The 16,506-nt window shown below is 38.9% G+C and overlaps 1 protein-coding gene across 1 annotated transcript; it reads right to left on the bottom strand.

The window, feature by feature from the left end:
* Nucleotides 1-1,570: 1,570 nt before the first annotated feature.
* On the bottom strand, nucleotides 1,571-15,537 carry CHDH (choline dehydrogenase). The gene is made up of 9 exons (XM_062585441.1): nucleotides 15,351-15,537; nucleotides 13,433-13,559; nucleotides 10,026-10,835; nucleotides 9,412-9,563; nucleotides 5,829-5,958; nucleotides 5,085-5,219; nucleotides 3,795-3,937; nucleotides 2,636-2,738; nucleotides 1,571-2,093 (listed from the first exon to the last, which is right to left on the bottom strand). Exons 3-9 carry the CDS (start codon nucleotides 10,792-10,794, stop codon nucleotides 1,675-1,677), a joined length of 1,851 nt encoding a protein of 616 aa, XP_062441425.1. The 5' UTR covers nucleotides 10,795-10,835; nucleotides 13,433-13,559; nucleotides 15,351-15,537; the 3' UTR covers nucleotides 1,571-1,674.
* Nucleotides 15,538-16,506: the final 969 nt, after the last annotated feature.

Below are 16,506 nucleotides of genomic sequence, written 5' to 3'. Positions count from 1 at the left end.
TGCAGCAGCACCAGGTAGAAGTATCTGCCTTAAACATCTGCAGTTGTCCCTCTAGCCAACATTTGAGTCAGCATTTTTTTTTTTTACAATCTAGCAGTGTAAAATTCATTTTTTTCTGGGAAAAAAAGTTTATTCTTCTGTTCATTGGAAGTCCTGAGCAAACTGTAAGAAGGTTACTCACTCACAGCTCTAAACTCTGTATTTACAGTATTTTCAGCAATTTCTAAAAGTTGGATGCTGACCTACTATCGGAGTTTTCTATTAGTGCATGCAATAAGCTTATCTTCTGCAGGCTGATAACAGTCCCTTGATTACGATTACATTATATGTCTCAGGCCACAGAAGCATTTTCTTTATAATTTGACAGCTGCTTAATCAGTAGTTATTTTAGAATACTTAATCAATCCATACAATTCTGAGTTCAATTTCTTTAGTTTTTTAATCAGTATCTGAAAGTTAGATTTACAAATAAAACAGCCATGAAAGACAACATATCTTCTTTTACACATCTGAAAATAGTAAAACCTAGACTTAATTCCTAACTAAAGTATAAGCATTGGTTCACTAAGCTACCTACCTCCAATTAAAACAAACAAACAAACAAACAAAAAACCCCACCTCTTCCTATATCTGATCTGATGCAGTCACTTTGAGCAACTTTTAAATTTAAATCTACCTTAACTCTAATGTTTTTTGTTTTTGTTTTTTCAATAAAGCTTGTGCAATGGTCAGGCACTATTTGGAGTATTTCCTGAGAAAATTCTTTTGCCAACACGCATCTTTGAGCAAAGGCCAGTAACTTTAAGGAAGAACTTTACGGAAAGTGCAAGCACTGTGGTAAGTGATAAACCAGTATATTCAAACCAGCTTAAACTGTGAATGGAATGCTGCTAAGCTACATAGCAAAAAGCCATGAGAAATTCAAGTTTTGCAATATATTTTTTTACAAATTCAGCTCTTCTTCTGCAATTATTAGAAAAATAATTTGTGTTTGATAAAGTACAATGTATATCTTCCTTCTGTATGCTATGTATAGTTAAAAATGCTTAGTGGGGTTAAAGCTGACTTTCAGTGAGGGTTTGTAAACTATGCATTGTTCCCATTAAAAAAAAAAAAAAAAAAGAGAGACAAATTCTGGATACGTACAGGTTTCCCGCTCGCAGAATTCTAATACATACTACTTTGTCCTGTGAATGGGAGAGTTTTAAACAAATGCTTACATTTACTTAGCCAGCCTTTGCAGGGTGTAGGGATTGCTGGCTTACTGTTTTCCTGGATAACCTGCTCACAACAGTTCAAAATCCTTCCTTTAACTAACAGGGCTTACCATAGAGCTTTTCAAAATATCATGCATTAATCCTTTCATGCAATTCTTTACACAGTGTGTCTGGCTTGTATGTGCAACTGACCCGTCATTTAGAAATAACTTCTCTTCAACAAAAATTTAAAATTGTACTACAAAAACCATGTTTAACTAAAATGAGAAGCTTGAGCCAAATGATTTAAAAAAATCATTAAATAGTCTAATATCAAGGGCTGAATCAAATTAATAATTATCTTAACAATGATATGTTGATTTGCATAGCATTTATTTTGTGGGCAACTCCAGTATGAGACACCAACATGTGAGCGAAAGCCAAAGTGGCAAAAGGTGTGAGAGGATAAAACCATTGTTTATCGCTGTGTTTCCAAGGTCTTGGGCCTATATACAGGAACGTTTTTCTCATGAAGTGATGGAAGCCCCTTAATTATATCTGCAGCTTTCTCTGCTATCATAATAGTTGGGGCATTCAAATTCCCACTGACAACACTAGGCATTATTGAGGCATCTACTACTCTCAAGTTTTCAACTCCAATTACTTTTGTTTGAGGATCAACGACGGCAGTGCTGTCTGAAACCTGACCCATTCTACAAGTGCAGGAAGGGTGATAAGCACTATCAGCCTTCCGCCTTATGAAAGCATCTATTTCTTTGTCAGACTGAACATGGTTTCCCGGTTGAATTTCAGGCCCACAAAATTTTTCAAATGCTTTTTGAGCAAAGATCTCTCTGGTCAACTTGACACACTGGCGGAATTCCCAAATATCTCTTTCTGTATGGAGAAAAATAAGATGAGTTTAAGTACTCCCTTCACTTAGAAATACTTCCCTGTATATAACACTAACAATAGCATCAAAGAAAAAAAATGGAAGTCTCACATTTATTACTGAAAACCAAAGTCAAGCAGAACTTTTTTCAAAATCACAGACATTTACATTCACTGTGAGCAAAAATGTCAGTTATATTGCACACACCAAGAATAAGTGAGCTAACAATTGTTCTTTTTTTCCCCTATACTTGCTTCCTATCCAAGAGCACTAGCTCCAAGAGCACAGACAACCAACCAAGACCCATTCCTCCACAGCAGAAGAGAGGAATAAGACAAACAGGACAGTGCTGCAATCCTGACAGGGAATTCTTTTTGATTCACCCAGTGTTTTGCACAATGATTACACTGACTGACTTTTATAAGTACAAAATAAACAACAATGCACCAATCAGCACTTCTGAATTGGTGTTGGACAGATAAGAAAATTTGCTACTGAAACAGGAAGGAACTAAGCTGACATCAGAGCAAACAGAACCTGCATTTACCTGTCGACATATAGTTAGGCTCAATGATAGGATGGTCGTTTGGGTTTGCAGTCTTCAGCTTGAGCCAGCCCACACTTGTGCTCCTCATGGGTCCCACATGGACCTGTAATGCCCACACAACACTCGTGACCCAGCCATAACTGACACAGTTCAGAACTCAATGTGATTTTTTTTGCAACTCAGACTGTCTTTAGAAATTAAACACATGTTCAAGAGGATAATGAAAATGACCAAAATATGAACATTTTTTCCATTTTATATAAATTAGTTGTAAATATGATATTGCATGGTAAGAAGGGAGAAATATACCTGTGTTTTCAATTTTTTTTTAACTTTAAACGAGAAAAATGTGATTTTTCATTTAAAATGCAATCATTCCAATTTAGCAGTAGCTGAGCATTCAGAGGACAAAATTACTATCATCACTGTAGAAAAGATTCGCAAGAACAAACAAGTACATTCAGTGACAGTTCTCTGGCATTTCCTGCCACAGATTTTTGGGGGAATCTACATTCCTTGTTGATTCAAAAGTTAGATAAGCAAAAAAAAAAAAAAAAAAAAAAAAAAAAAAAAAAAAAAGTCAAGATTATATTCTAAAGTAGGCTTGGATTTGCAGCAAAGGTATGCCCTCTCCTCCTTCCCGCCCCCCCCAATTTTAACCTCTGCCTAAACCTCTGTTGCGGAAAAGGGAACACTTTTTGTTTTGTTTTTGCACAGTATCCAGTACAATGGTACTACACTATGTTGCAAACAATAATACAACACTTCAATACTTTCCCAGAGATAAATGGCAAGATAATTTTAGTAGCTGTATCAAACAGTAAGTCCATATTTTTTCCCCAATGAAGAGGATTAGCCAACCTCTTTATATAATACTGAAAAATTCAGTGACAGAGCACTGGAACAGGTTGCCCAGAGAGGTTGTGGAGTCTCCTCCTCTGGAGATATTCAAAGCACACCTGGATGCAACCCTGTCTAACATGCTCTAGGTGGCCCTGCTTGAGCAGGGAGGTTGGACTAGAAGATCTCCAGAGGTCCCTTCCAACCTTACCGATTCTATGATTCTATAAAATTATCAACAGCTACAACAATAAAGTGTAAGCCTCCTTGACAATTGCTACAGCACATCATTACTGAAATATGTCCTTCAACAACTCACCTGGTAAGCTTCCATTATAGAAGCAACCCGACCATGATCAATCACCTGAGAAGGGAGAAAATGGAACTGAATGTCGGGGTGAGGAACCCCTGCTTGACTTCGGATAAAACCACCAGATTCTAAATGCGCAGTTGCTCCCTCACCTAGAGAGTGTAAGAAAGAGAGCAAATGCCATTAAAGGCATCAAAAAACACCAAGAAAATCACTTCTTAACCCTTGTTTCACCACTATGAGTAGTTCATATTCACAATGGAAATTGTAAGAATGCATATCTGTAACGAACATCTTATAATTTAAGCATATGCGTAACTTTGAAAGTCTCACTTATTTGAGTGACAGTGGGATGTTACAGCCAGGTCACTGTAACTGGCAGAAGCACTGCCCATGGTCTAACTCTGGATGAAGATTTAGTCTCAGGATCCTGCCAGATGTACAGGAAACAGACTGCAGCAACCTAGTCCTAACTGCACTGCATGCAGCAGGGCCATTCCATCAGCCACAGGTAGCAGCCATCCACGGTGCCTACCATGCAGAGGATGGATGAAGAGCCTGCAATGCCCCTGCCTCTTTTTATACTATATTATTTTCACATCCATTTAAAATGTCAGAGCCACCATGATTCAGTCCTCTCTAAATCCTTATTATATGATAAAAAGCCACATGTACCCAGTATAAGTTGCCACTCTGGGTCAACAATGATTCTATAAGTGACGAAAGCCCTGAATTTGGCCAAACAATTTTTACTAGTTTCAAGGATAACTTTCACAACTTCCTTTTGAAAATACAACTTACAGCTGGATTATTATAAAATGAGTGTTATTTTAATAGGAGCAATTTCTAATTTACATAAAAGCCTGAAGGCATCTGATGACAGCAACAAAATAACTCTTCAGAGAATTAAAAGGAAAAAAGGAATCCAGCTATAATATCTTTTTTTCTATATGGTATCAATTTCTAAATAGTTTTTTTTCTTCATTTTTTACAACAGCTTTTCTCAGTGGTGCCCAGATTTAAAAAGCAGATCTTTTCTTAAAATGAAAAAGATTTTAAGGCACTAAAAAAAGTGTATGAAAACCTCATTTGTTACCTAAGACATAGTATTTCTTTTAAGAGATTCCAATTTACAAAGAAGAAACCATTCATGCCCATTTTCAAACTCCAATTTATGCAGGGAAGATGAAAAAAATTTATATGAAAGGTCTCGGACTTTGAAGCTCACAGAGAAAAGACTTTCTGTGATAATTCTAAAGCAAAAAAATGGGTAGAACAATTTCATATTTTGTTTCATACCTGTAAACTTCCAAAGCCATTCTAGACCAATTTTCACCATGTTAATTGGCTTTTGTGCATTATACAGAGTAATAGGTTTGGTGCACTTTTGCTGAACGTACACTTCTAAATGATCTTGAAGATTCTGGCCTACTCCTGATTAAAAGGTTAAAAATGGAGTACAGAGAGAAGAAAGGAAAAAAAATGAAGTTATTTCACATGGAACAATTATATACAATATTTGCTACCAGAAAACAGCATAAATGGGAACTAAACCTCTTGCAGGAGCCAAAACCATAAGTCATATTGATCTTTTGCTCATGTCAGAATAAGGTTTTACATAAAGACAGTGTGATCAGGATAAAAACAGAAAGTTAAATGACAGATATATAATATGCTCTGAAAGTGCCAGATATGACTTCTGAATATGATATCAGTTTTTCTAGTTTAAAGGATATTTTTCATAAATCCATGTTATTCCTTTCAGCTTTTAATATATACGATAATAAAACAATCTGCTGCAGCTCAAAACTCTTCCTTCAAAATTCTGAATGATAACTAAGCTGCTTTGCTTTAATGATGCTCAGCGGCATTTTTCAGATGAATCAATGAATGTTTCCATTGTAACTTTGAAACTTTGTTAGTTTCAGTCCACACAACCCAACATAAAGTCTACTAAGATCCCCCAGCATCAATTCTTTTACCTAATGGTCTTTGAATTGCATCCTTAGGAAGAAGAAAGGTGAAAAGAAATGAGAAAATTACCAGGAAGGTGGCAAACAACAGGGATCTCCAGTTTTTTTAGATCATCTGCATTGCCAATCCCAGACAACATAAGCAGCTGCGGAGAATTTATAGCACCTCCACTTAAAATAACTTCCTTACTGGCAAATGCCTAAAACAAAATGAGTATAAAAGACCTGATATTATTAAGCTTGATCTAAATACAGGTAAAAAGTCAAGAGGATCTGTTAAGCTATGCCACTCTGGTTCAGTTTACATACCCTTCTCTCCCTTCTCCTTCTCATTCTAAATGCTTTTTCTATTTTGCCAGAATTTTCTGTAGAAAGAAATGCTCAAACTTTCAATTTAATCATTTCCACATTTATTCTCATGTTTATAATATGCTCAAACTGTAGTTCAGCCAGTAACATGGCTGCCAGCAACGCCTGTGCTACTTGCCAGGAAAAAAGTACCTATGATTGGATTGTTAGCCAAGTGTCCGTTCCATTTTCTATACGGGTTAGTAAACAAAAACTGAGGCTCAAGCAGATTTTGAATTCAGAGATATGATAGCTCAAAGATCCTCAAAAGCGTATTTCCTCAATTGAACCAAGATTAATGTTTGGTTTCTGTTCATTTGAGTCCTCAGAAGCCCCTCAGTTACTAACACACGACTGTGTAAACTCTGACAGAGCATATACGTATACATATATATATGTATACTGTTTTACTAACAGCCTTTTCATCGAGCAGTTAGAATACAAGCCCCTGAGCTGGTCACTATTTAGGCAGCTAAACTATTAATCTGCCTTTGACTCAGTTTTCTATGCTGCATTCTTTTCCTAAAATCTTCCCTGCAATGTTTCTGGCACATCTCCTCTCTACTCTGGCAAGAAATTCTCTCATTTTAGCATTGCCAAAATCCTCCTCTGTGTTATTTGCATCCAGAGACTACTACCTTTTCCCTGTTCCTATACTTCTTAAATTTAGTATCAGGAAAAAACTCCTCCCCCTGTTGCTTTTCATTGTTAAAAGAAAAAACTATGTGTTCAGTGAAAAAATTCTGGCACTCCCTTCCTTTCCCTTTGCTCTTTGAAAGAACGTGATGTGGGTGAACGCAGCCTTTTTCAAACTACTCTTTTCAGTTCCAGTGAGATGGCTCATAAACACACACATTCAATGTACTCCACTCTCCCTACTCAAAAGTGTTTTGCCTGCTGACATACAAGATATCATTTGTATGCACACTGACTTAGGTGGTTGACTACAAACTAAACACCAACTGAATAGCAATTCTTACATGTTAGAAAAGAAAGATTCAGGACTCACTATCTTTACAAAAGAACAAACTCACCTTGGAAGAAATAAAAAGTAAACAACAATTTAAATCTGATGTAAACTCTAAAGCTACCTCATCTATTTCAGTATTTTAGAGCAATACACATTTGCAGAAGTAATACCATAATATTGAGCTGCTTCTCCTCTTGTGCAGAATTTAAGGTGCTATCATGAGTAGCCCCTTGTTTTTATTTTAGATGGGATATTTAGCTTCTAAAGTAACATAAAAAAGTGCTAATTGTTTCTGTAGTATAGTGATAGTAAACATCAGCATGGAATGCATATCAACTTGTAGTAATTCTTATTTTTGAGTGATACCTCAGCTATGCAGAATGACAGTGAATGAGATTCTTCCTTATAATAAAATTAAAATCTATTAATAAGATCAATTATCTAATATTGCTGCAGGTACAGCCAGTGCCGACATTTTGTCCAATACTGTTTCAGTCTAGGCAATCGCTCATCTGTTTAGATAATAAACAGCATATCTGGGACTGCTGAGTCAATACCAAGATCTTTACTTTGAATGTTATATGAGGTACCAGAGACCCTGTATGTTAAGTAATATAAACATACATTATGATTTTTATTTCCAGCTAAAAACATGTTTCAAAACTTATTATTTTGATATGTATTATTTTTTGTTTCAAGTAGAGTTCATATAATGCAAGTTTAAATTACACTTGCTGCAAAGTCAGCGCTATAGTTATTCCTAGCCCATATCTGGTCTTTCATTGGACTTGGTACATGCAAGGAGGAAAACTGACTTTGAATCTTTTTTGTAGTGGTTATTTAGCCTGATGCATTAAACATTGGGTTTTTATTTTCCCTGCAGATACACTCTTCTGCTTGAATCTGAATTCAGAATCCTCCATGAATTCCATGAATGCTTCATCTACCTACCCTGCTTTTGTTAAAGTGCTTACTGGATTCTTGAGCGCTTTTCTGGGCCTCAGTGTCTGCAAAAATCAATTAAGTCTTTCCACTGGCTTGAATGGCTTTTGAATCAGCCAGATGATCTTTTAACTTTATTCTAAAATAGACTGTAAAAACAGAAACATTTTAATACACCTTGATGTTCATAATGTTACAAAATTATTAGCTCTTCCATTCTGATAGCTATAAAATTTTCCAGAAAGTGAAAGCAAATAAGTCCTGCAATTCTAATGTTGAAAAAATGAAAGGGAAATACTTTGAAGGTGTACTTTTTATAATATAGACAATAATTCATTATCTGTAATTTATACATATATACACATAAATGAAAATTCATACCAATTAAACTAATTTGCAGTTAAAGTAGTCCAGCAATCAGAACATACCTTTGATCATATGTAGTTATCTTTCCAAGACTTTCTTCAATAAAATTAATCTTGATAATGACAAAAGAAAAGCAACCAGAGACACTGCTTTCACAGACATTTAGCATCTCAAGAAATCAGTCAAATTTCTGTAACTTTTGTTTTGCATTATTAATGATAATAACTATACTAATCCATTTAGAAAACAATTGATCTGTTCTGTGAATTAGAAGGTGAAAGAACAGTTTATATTACACTTTAACTTTTAGCAGGTGTTTAGTCACAGAATCACATTTTGTCTGGTTAGTCTTTTAAGCCTTACTGAACTCAAAAAGTCAGAATTGGTACTCTCCTCTCTTTAGGCATATTACTAGGAAACACTTTTCAATTGCTTTAAAATTGTTTGTTACTAAAAATCTTAAGTTATTAACATACAAATCCCCTTTTAGGTAATTTCCTAGTTATGTACGCCATAATCAGCTGTAATACAGAGATAAGGGAAATGAGAATGTTTTAGGTCTTATAGAAGTCACTGGACTCTGTAAAACAAACTACTGTTTATCCACAGAATTAAGATGTAATGGTGATTCAAACTTCCACTGTTCCTGAAGTACCTCAACTGTCCCTTATCAAAATAACTATAGACAAAAGGCATTTTTTCAGTCTCAATCTCACTCTTGTTCTGATTTCTAGAGCCCTTTCCTAAGATTTTGAGATGTGATCACATGTTCAATGTAGTCTCATCAGACTGAGATCGCAAATTCACTCCACGAACAACTACAAGTCCTGTTTCTTCACTGTTTCATGACTAGCCCAAAACTATATATATAATGGCAGTGTAGAAGTGACTGATCCAGGATTTTTCCCGAGACATTCAGGCTCCAGTATTCAGCTGTGACAGATTTTTGTATGCCTGAATAGCTTTTTCAGAAGTTTTATTTTTGCTTTGACCGATGTCTTTCATACAGGAAAGTAAAATTTCTTACCTTTTTCTTCTGTCCATTTTTCATATACTCAACACCAATGGCTTTTGTTCCTTGAAACAAGATTTTTGTTACCAATGTCTTCTCTGTGACTGATAAATTTGGGCGTGATATGGCTGGACGAAGGTAAGCACTAGCTGTACTCCATCTTTGACCTGCAATGCATATTTACATTAAACATCAAAATACTCATGCTCTGCTAAGTTATCTTCAAGATTTTTCCCCATAACAATCTAGATGTTTATATAGGGAAAAGGGGAAAACATTCTCGTGTAGAGTTCAACGCAAATGTAATGCAATGTAGTAACTAAAGATTTTATTTTAACATGACAAACTTCACAAAGATATTCTGAAAACCTACCCTCTTTTCCAAAACAACAACTATGGATCAGGACTTGCCAGCCAATACAATTTTCACTGAAACACAGAATACACAGATAGATAGGAAGCTGCTATAAAATGAACAAGGAGTAAATGCAGAGTGCAGTAGCTCTTCACTAAGACAAACAACAAATTGGCATTTAGTGTAGATTATATGTCTGTATTCCACAATGTTTTCTGAAATACCACTGATGCTTCAGAAACATAAATTACTTATTAAACCCTTTGTGGTTTACCTTTGTGTATAGTCATATCCATCCAGCCGAATCCTTCTTGCTGATAACCATTCATATCATCTGTGAATGGATACCCAGCTTGCTGGGCTGCCTCCAGGAATGCATGATGAAGAGGATGGTTTGTTTTCCCTCTTGACACATACAGGGGTCCATTTCCACCTCTGTACTGATCTGGTCCCAGTTCATGTGTCTGTGCCTTCTTAAAATAAGGCAAGCAGTGCTCATAGTCCCATCCTACAGCCCCTTCCCTGCTCCACCGATTGTAATCTTCTGCATGCCCACGAATGTACACCATAGCATTCAGAGATGAGGAGCCACCCCACACTCTGCCTCGGGGCCAGTACATAATTCGATTATCCATATGCTTTTGTGATGTTGTGTGGTAATACCAGTTATATTTCTCATCACACAGGTTATATGTTAATGCAGCAGGCATATGAATCTTCCACATCAGTCTTTTACTACATAGAAGGGTATCTCTAGGGCCTGCTTCCAAAAGTAGTACAGTACTGAGAGGGTCTTCAGTCAGTCTGTTGGCTAATACACACCCTGCTGATCCAGCTCCAACAATGATGTAATTATGAGAGTTTGCATTTTCATAATGAAATTGAGACAACGTATGTGAGGTCTTAGATTGTTGTTCATTGCTGCCTAAGATGTTCTTTAGTATGCGTGCTTTAAACAGAGCTCCTGTTACTTTATGCATTTCAATCATAGGACTGTAACGTTTAATTCCTTTGATTAAATATGACATCTTTACTAATAGCATCACTCTTGTAGAACTTCTGTCTTAAAATCGAATGTTTTGCCCTACAAAAACAACAAAAAAGTCCCAATTAAGGTGTAAAAATCATTACAATGTATGATCTCTAAAATGTCAGTTTTCAACATGAAAGACGTACAGGCTAATGATTCCTTAGCAACTTAGCAGAAACAGAGTCCAAATGTCTTTATTTCCAGATTAGTCATGCAGATTCCCATACACAGAACAGAACTGAAGTGTAAGAATTACTAAAAATGTGAGATCCACAAGAAAAGGGGCCACTCCATAGAACTACTGTAAAATACGGTAGTTTTGTTGCACAGGGCAGTGGATGTTGGAAAGATATAGCTGGTCACAATGTCTTCTTTCCTCAGCAGTACCTTTTACCCCATAATTCCTAATCTTGATAAATCCAGTTATTTAAAGATCCATGAAACTGAATGCAAAACGCCTTGCTTGCTTTTGACTTGCTTCTGGTTCCTGAGGTGGATACAGCAAGCATATTTTCAAGTCTTTGCCAAAACCATAAAGGATGGAAACCTTTATTTACCCAGTAGTCTCACTTCATCTGCCTCTAGCAGATGAGAATTTAAGAAAAAACAATCATCTCATGTATTCTTCTGTAACTTCTCTGTCAGTCAGTGATAATACATGGCCATTTCATGACAGCAGAAATCATGAGTATGCCCACAGTACCTTCTGCCAGACCACACTTAGGACAATGTCTCTACAAAACATATGCTTAACAGAGAAACTCATTTTCAGCTATCCCAAAAAGTAAAAAATGACTGATTTTTGAGGCAAAGGCAAAACTTCCTATGCCTTCCTGTGGCTTCCTATTTCATTACTAAAATCAGATCCTGCAGGAATGCTCTGAGTACAGTTACAACCTGATGCCACTAGATCCTGAGTAGGAGGTTCACGTATGGGACTGAATCCAAGATTTTCACAGCCCAGGTAAGTAAATGGCCCAAGTACTGATGCTACTAGCCAGTCCAAAGTATGTTTCTCTCACCCTCTCCCCTTGCAGCCATTTCTCTTGGCATAATCAATTACTTGAAAAGGATATCATTGGCTGCCTTAACTAATAAGCTGTAACAAGTGTGTCTCCCCGGCCCACAGTTTCTGTTTAAGGGGTCGCTGTGGACTCTGTACAGAGCCATCTATCCAGAGGCTGGTACATTGTAACGTGCTGCCCATCTGAAAGTTAAGCAAGCTTTGTGCTGAAAATCTATTCAACACTACATTATTCTTGTGCAACCTAATTTTTTTAGAAAGGAGTTCAGTAATCAATATTGACTTTTATACATCAATGTTTCATAATTATCCAATGTTTTGTAATTTAAGCCCTGTATGTTTATGTCTGTTTAATTTCAATACAAGGAAATATGTCTTAAGGATGCTGAAATAATCAGCCTTTTTTTTTGACTAAAAGGCAGAACAGAACTATACTCATTTTCTTGGGTGAAACCCCGATGCATGATGTATGATAGGACACAGAAGCCCTTAAGGACAAACTCTGTAACTAAATTCAGTGCGGGTCCCTGACAAACTTTAGAAGTCTTCCAAATACAGTTGTATGTATTTACACTTTGATGTAAGATCCCAGATGCAAATATAGTTTTCTTCTCAGAGGGAAAGGATGGAAAGAAACATGAATCTGCTCTAGGAAGACTTGTAATGGGCTATACAACTCCTGAAACTTCTACAAAAGAAACAAACAACTGCATCGGAAAGGAGTTTGCTGGGTTTGTTTGGTTGGTTGGGAGGTTTTTTTTGTTTGTTTGTTTTTTAAAAACAGATACAGAGGATAGGTCTGATCTCAGAGTCAAAAGTCAAAACACCTGATTCTCATATGGCAGATTCAAAATGGATCACAGCTGAAGGTAGGGGTTGTCCTTTGAGGAGGGGGAGAGATTCCTAGAAGGTTTGGTGGCTTCTTGTGATGTAGTAGAAGAAAAAAGGTAAAGAAGTTTTACTTGTTTCTGATTTATTTTACTTGTGATCAGGAGGGATACAATTCTACAGCAATGCAGAATTGTTGGGTCACAGTATTTCTTTGCTTCAGGAACAACAGGAGGCAGATGGCTTACAGTGTTGGTGGAATATGGGCCTGGGTCCTGGTAATCTGGGAAAGAAACTTCATTTCTATAATCTGAATTATATTTTTACTAGTGAAAGATGGCTGATGCTTATTATTTAGATACCTGGAGTTCACAAACTCTAGGACAAAACCTAGCGTGCCTGTTTTGGTGTGGGCTTCATGAGGCTATTAAATTTACTTTACTTTCTGACCAAAGTGCTGCCTACTAAGCCTATGGTGTATCACATTAAAACTACAGAGGGAGGAGAAAAAAAAAAAAAAAAAGGATTTATTTGGTTCTCTTTGGTTCTCTTATAATGTGTACTGTGTTCCTGAGGAATGTATTTGAATTGTGTTTTCCAGTTATGAATTGGAAACATTGAGTTATTAGACCAAAAAATAGGTCCACCCAGGCCTCTGAGATGTGCTGGGGCAGCTGACTATGAAATTTACCCAGTGAGGAAATTTAGCTTTAAGGCCAGCTCTGATTAAATACTGTCGTGGTCATGTCAAAATAATAGGAATAAACAACCTGGTTCTCTTGGAGTGTTCTATACTTACCGCCACCAAGAAGTGGTCTTTTTGGTGTTTTGGAATACTACTGCACGTCTTTATCTGGATTCCGAAGCATCATGCCTTTTTTATGAACTTACACAGTAAGGTGTTCCCCAGGAACCAGCAAACAGACCTGCAGAAACACATGCAGCAACTTAAACTATACATACATATATTCACCAGAGTGCTGCAGTACTTAAACATTGGAACCTCATTTTAATTAAAAATTTAAAAATACAGGTAGATGCTTCTAAACAAGGCCTAATGACAGTGGTTTTAGGAGTGCGGCAAGGAAGAACATCTTGGCAGGAAAATTCCATTGCTACAACACAGAAGTAATGTACTTGTAAGTTATATAACTAAAAGTGGACTATGAAATTTCAAAATTACATATTCAGGGTCTGTTTTATCATTGTAAGATATCTAAATGCAGTATCAGGCTTGCATGGTAAAGAAACCCTTGTATTTTATTTTTCCCTTCTTTCTTCACCCAGTTATCTATCACTGCAACTGTATGATTGTTGATTTGGGGCCACATGCAAAAATGTATTTTTCTAAGGGACAATGTAAATGTGAAAGATGAAGAAAATGTTACTTCACTATTTGAAAAAAGGTGGGGGGAGGCAAAAAGGAGAGGAAGCTATGTATGAGGCTGTGTAGGCCATCTAAGGACTACATCAGCTTGCCCTCTCAGTAAGAAAGCTAAGTCAAAGAACTGGAAATTAGGTCCCTGGGGTGACTCTTAGCCTCTTAAATTTAAAGGACTTTCAGTCTACAACGAAGAGTGAGCTGGGTATCCTGCTTTCATAGGGGGCCTTATGAACAGAAAGACTTTCTAACAAGAAAGTGGTTCTAGGAAAGTTACAGGACACTGGACAGCACTACTGTTAGCCAAGCAGAGCTGTCCTCTTTAAAACTAACCGGAAATAAGACTGCTTTAAAAAACCATCTCTACCTACCCAGTTGGTCTCTGTTGTCAGTAGTCTCTGTCTAGGCTAGAAGGCAGAATTACCAGCCAAGAATGGTATATGTGATGTTTCTTTTAACTAAGTGGAGCAGTATTTTGAGTCTGCTTCATAACATATGTTGATCAGATTTAGATTTAAATGTTACTTCATGATTTTCTTTGCTTTCTTGTTTTGTATCAATAAATTCATCTAAGTTGGAAAAATACTAAATGGAACAGTACTGGCAGCATAATATTGGAGATAAAGAATTAAATCTTAACGTTCAAAAAGTGAATAGGAAGTGAAGTCAGTTAAGTGCCCAGACTTTGGTGTATGAGTGAATTTGAGAACTGATGTGTGGGCGATTCATGAATTTCTGTGGTTTTAATGAAGTGTGGAGGTCAGAAATCAAACTCTTTTGACTTAATCTGAATCCAGCATCCACAGCAGGATTGATTAAAACACTAGTTTTAAAGAACAAGCCCTTTTGTCATATGGGTTGCGTGTGGTCCCATCCACCCCTAGCCTTCCTGCATGAGTGGTATCCGACCTGAGCTCCTTCAGACAGATCCTGAAACAAACAGCTGAGTTCTTACTTCCTCTCCTGCTTTCCTAGGGTGAAAATAATGACATAAATACTCCCTCTGGCAGACGTAAAACCGGTTGCTCTCCTGCAGGCGCCCAGCAGCAGGGACGCGCAGCGCAGCAGAGCTGGGGGCTCGCTGTGGGCCGCAAGACTCGGCCATCCTGCTCCTGCTGGGCCTCTGCGTGCGGGGTGAGGGGCAATGCCACTGGTCAAAGCAGGTCTTGCTTTCCCCCACCCTGAGCTGCAGACCGTGTGTGCAGCTTCTGTTAAGCCACTGTGAGGGCCTCTGGAGAAAAGTTTTGCTTTGGTTCCGCCAGTGAAAAGTCCACCGCTTGTGAAGGTGTAGCAGAAAACTTCACGTCTGCTGCTGAAGCCGTTCAAGCCCACTTACCTCGCTTTTTTCTGCCTACTTCACGACCGAATTTATGTGCCGACCCTGGCCGTCAGGCTGGTACAGGCCCCCGCTGCTCCCCGGCCTCCACAAGGCCCAGGCCCGGCCCTCGGGGGCAGAGGGAGCGGCGGGGCCGCGTCTCCCCCAGCCCGTCCCCGTCACGGCGCCGAGGACCCTCCCACTCACGCACTCGCTGCGCGGGCAGCCTGGCCGCTCTCCCCAGCGCCGTGCGCTGCCGTCGGCCCGCAGCCGCCCCCCACCCCCTTCCCGGAGGGCGGGCGGCGGGGCCGGGCCCCGGCGCACGCCCCGCGCTGAGGGCTGGCTTGAGGGGACGGTTTGAGCGCTTGAACTCTGCACAGGAATTTCGCCTTCGGCTGCCTCCAGAGCCTCGGCCGGGGCGGGCGCTGCGCGGCGGGCAAAGTCCGCCGCCGCCTCCCGCCCCTCGCGGCCGGCCGCTCCGTGCGGAGGCGCGAGGCGGCCCGCGCCGCTGCGCGGCCGTTGGGGCGGGGCGGGGCCGGCGCGCGGCGGCGCTGAGGCGAGGCGCCCGCGCGGCCGTGGCGGCCTCCGCCGGGGCGCGCTGGAAACGCCTGTGTGAGGGGAGACGCGCGCGGCAGCGCTGTCGCCTCCGCGACACCCCCCTTCCCCCGAGGAATCGCCAGGTGGAGGGGAGGACAGCGGCTGTTTCGCATAAGCTGCACTACGAGCAGGCTCCCTCTTCATAATTACACAGACACCTTTCTGCTCAGTGCGAATATCTCCTTCTACTGCTTACCAGTTATTTCCATGCTTTATTTCTTAATTTGCTGTATTTGCAAATAGGGTTAGGGGTTGCATTTTAAAGTCTTCAATTCATACCCCTTATCTGTGTAACGTGTTTGGAGAGAAATAAGCAGATAATAAAACGGGTTGTCCCGCAGTGCTGGTGTCTATTAGCTAACTTGTTATCTGGAAATGACAAGCTAACTTGGCTAATTGCCACTGATAAACAAACATAAGTAAAACAAATTTCTTAACGCTATCCCACAGGGCAACCGAAGGTGCTCAGGAGACTGCAGGGCTTAGGTAACTGCTGTACAGCTTTTCTGTTGGCTTTGTCCTCTAAGTATCTTTTTAAAAGAGTGTTCCGTGTCGGCCAGGCTGTATTCAGATATAGCTC

Source organism: Rhea pennata, chromosome 12 (assembly GCF_028389875.1).
Source record: "Rhea pennata isolate bPtePen1 chromosome 12, bPtePen1.pri, whole genome shotgun sequence".
Lineage (NCBI taxonomy): Eukaryota > Metazoa > Chordata > Aves > Rheiformes > Rheidae > Rhea > Rhea pennata.
Note: the sequence above shows the minus strand (reverse complement) of the source record. Positions and strands in the feature narration are given on the sequence as shown.

Excerpts from the sequence above, each read along its gene's own strand:
- CHDH (XM_062585441.1), bottom strand. The coding sequence starts at position 10,794 with ATGCTATTAGTAAAGATGTCATATTTAATCAAAGGAATTAAACGTTAC. Across the intron at positions 5,959-9,411 it reads AAAATGGACAGAAGAAAAAG|GCATTTGCCAGTAAGGAAGT; the intron begins GTAAGAAATTTT and ends ATTTTGTTTTAG. Across the intron at positions 5,220-5,828 it reads TGTTGTTTGCCACCTTCCTG|GAGTAGGCCAGAATCTTCAA; the intron begins GTAATTTTCTCA and ends CCTTTTAATCAG.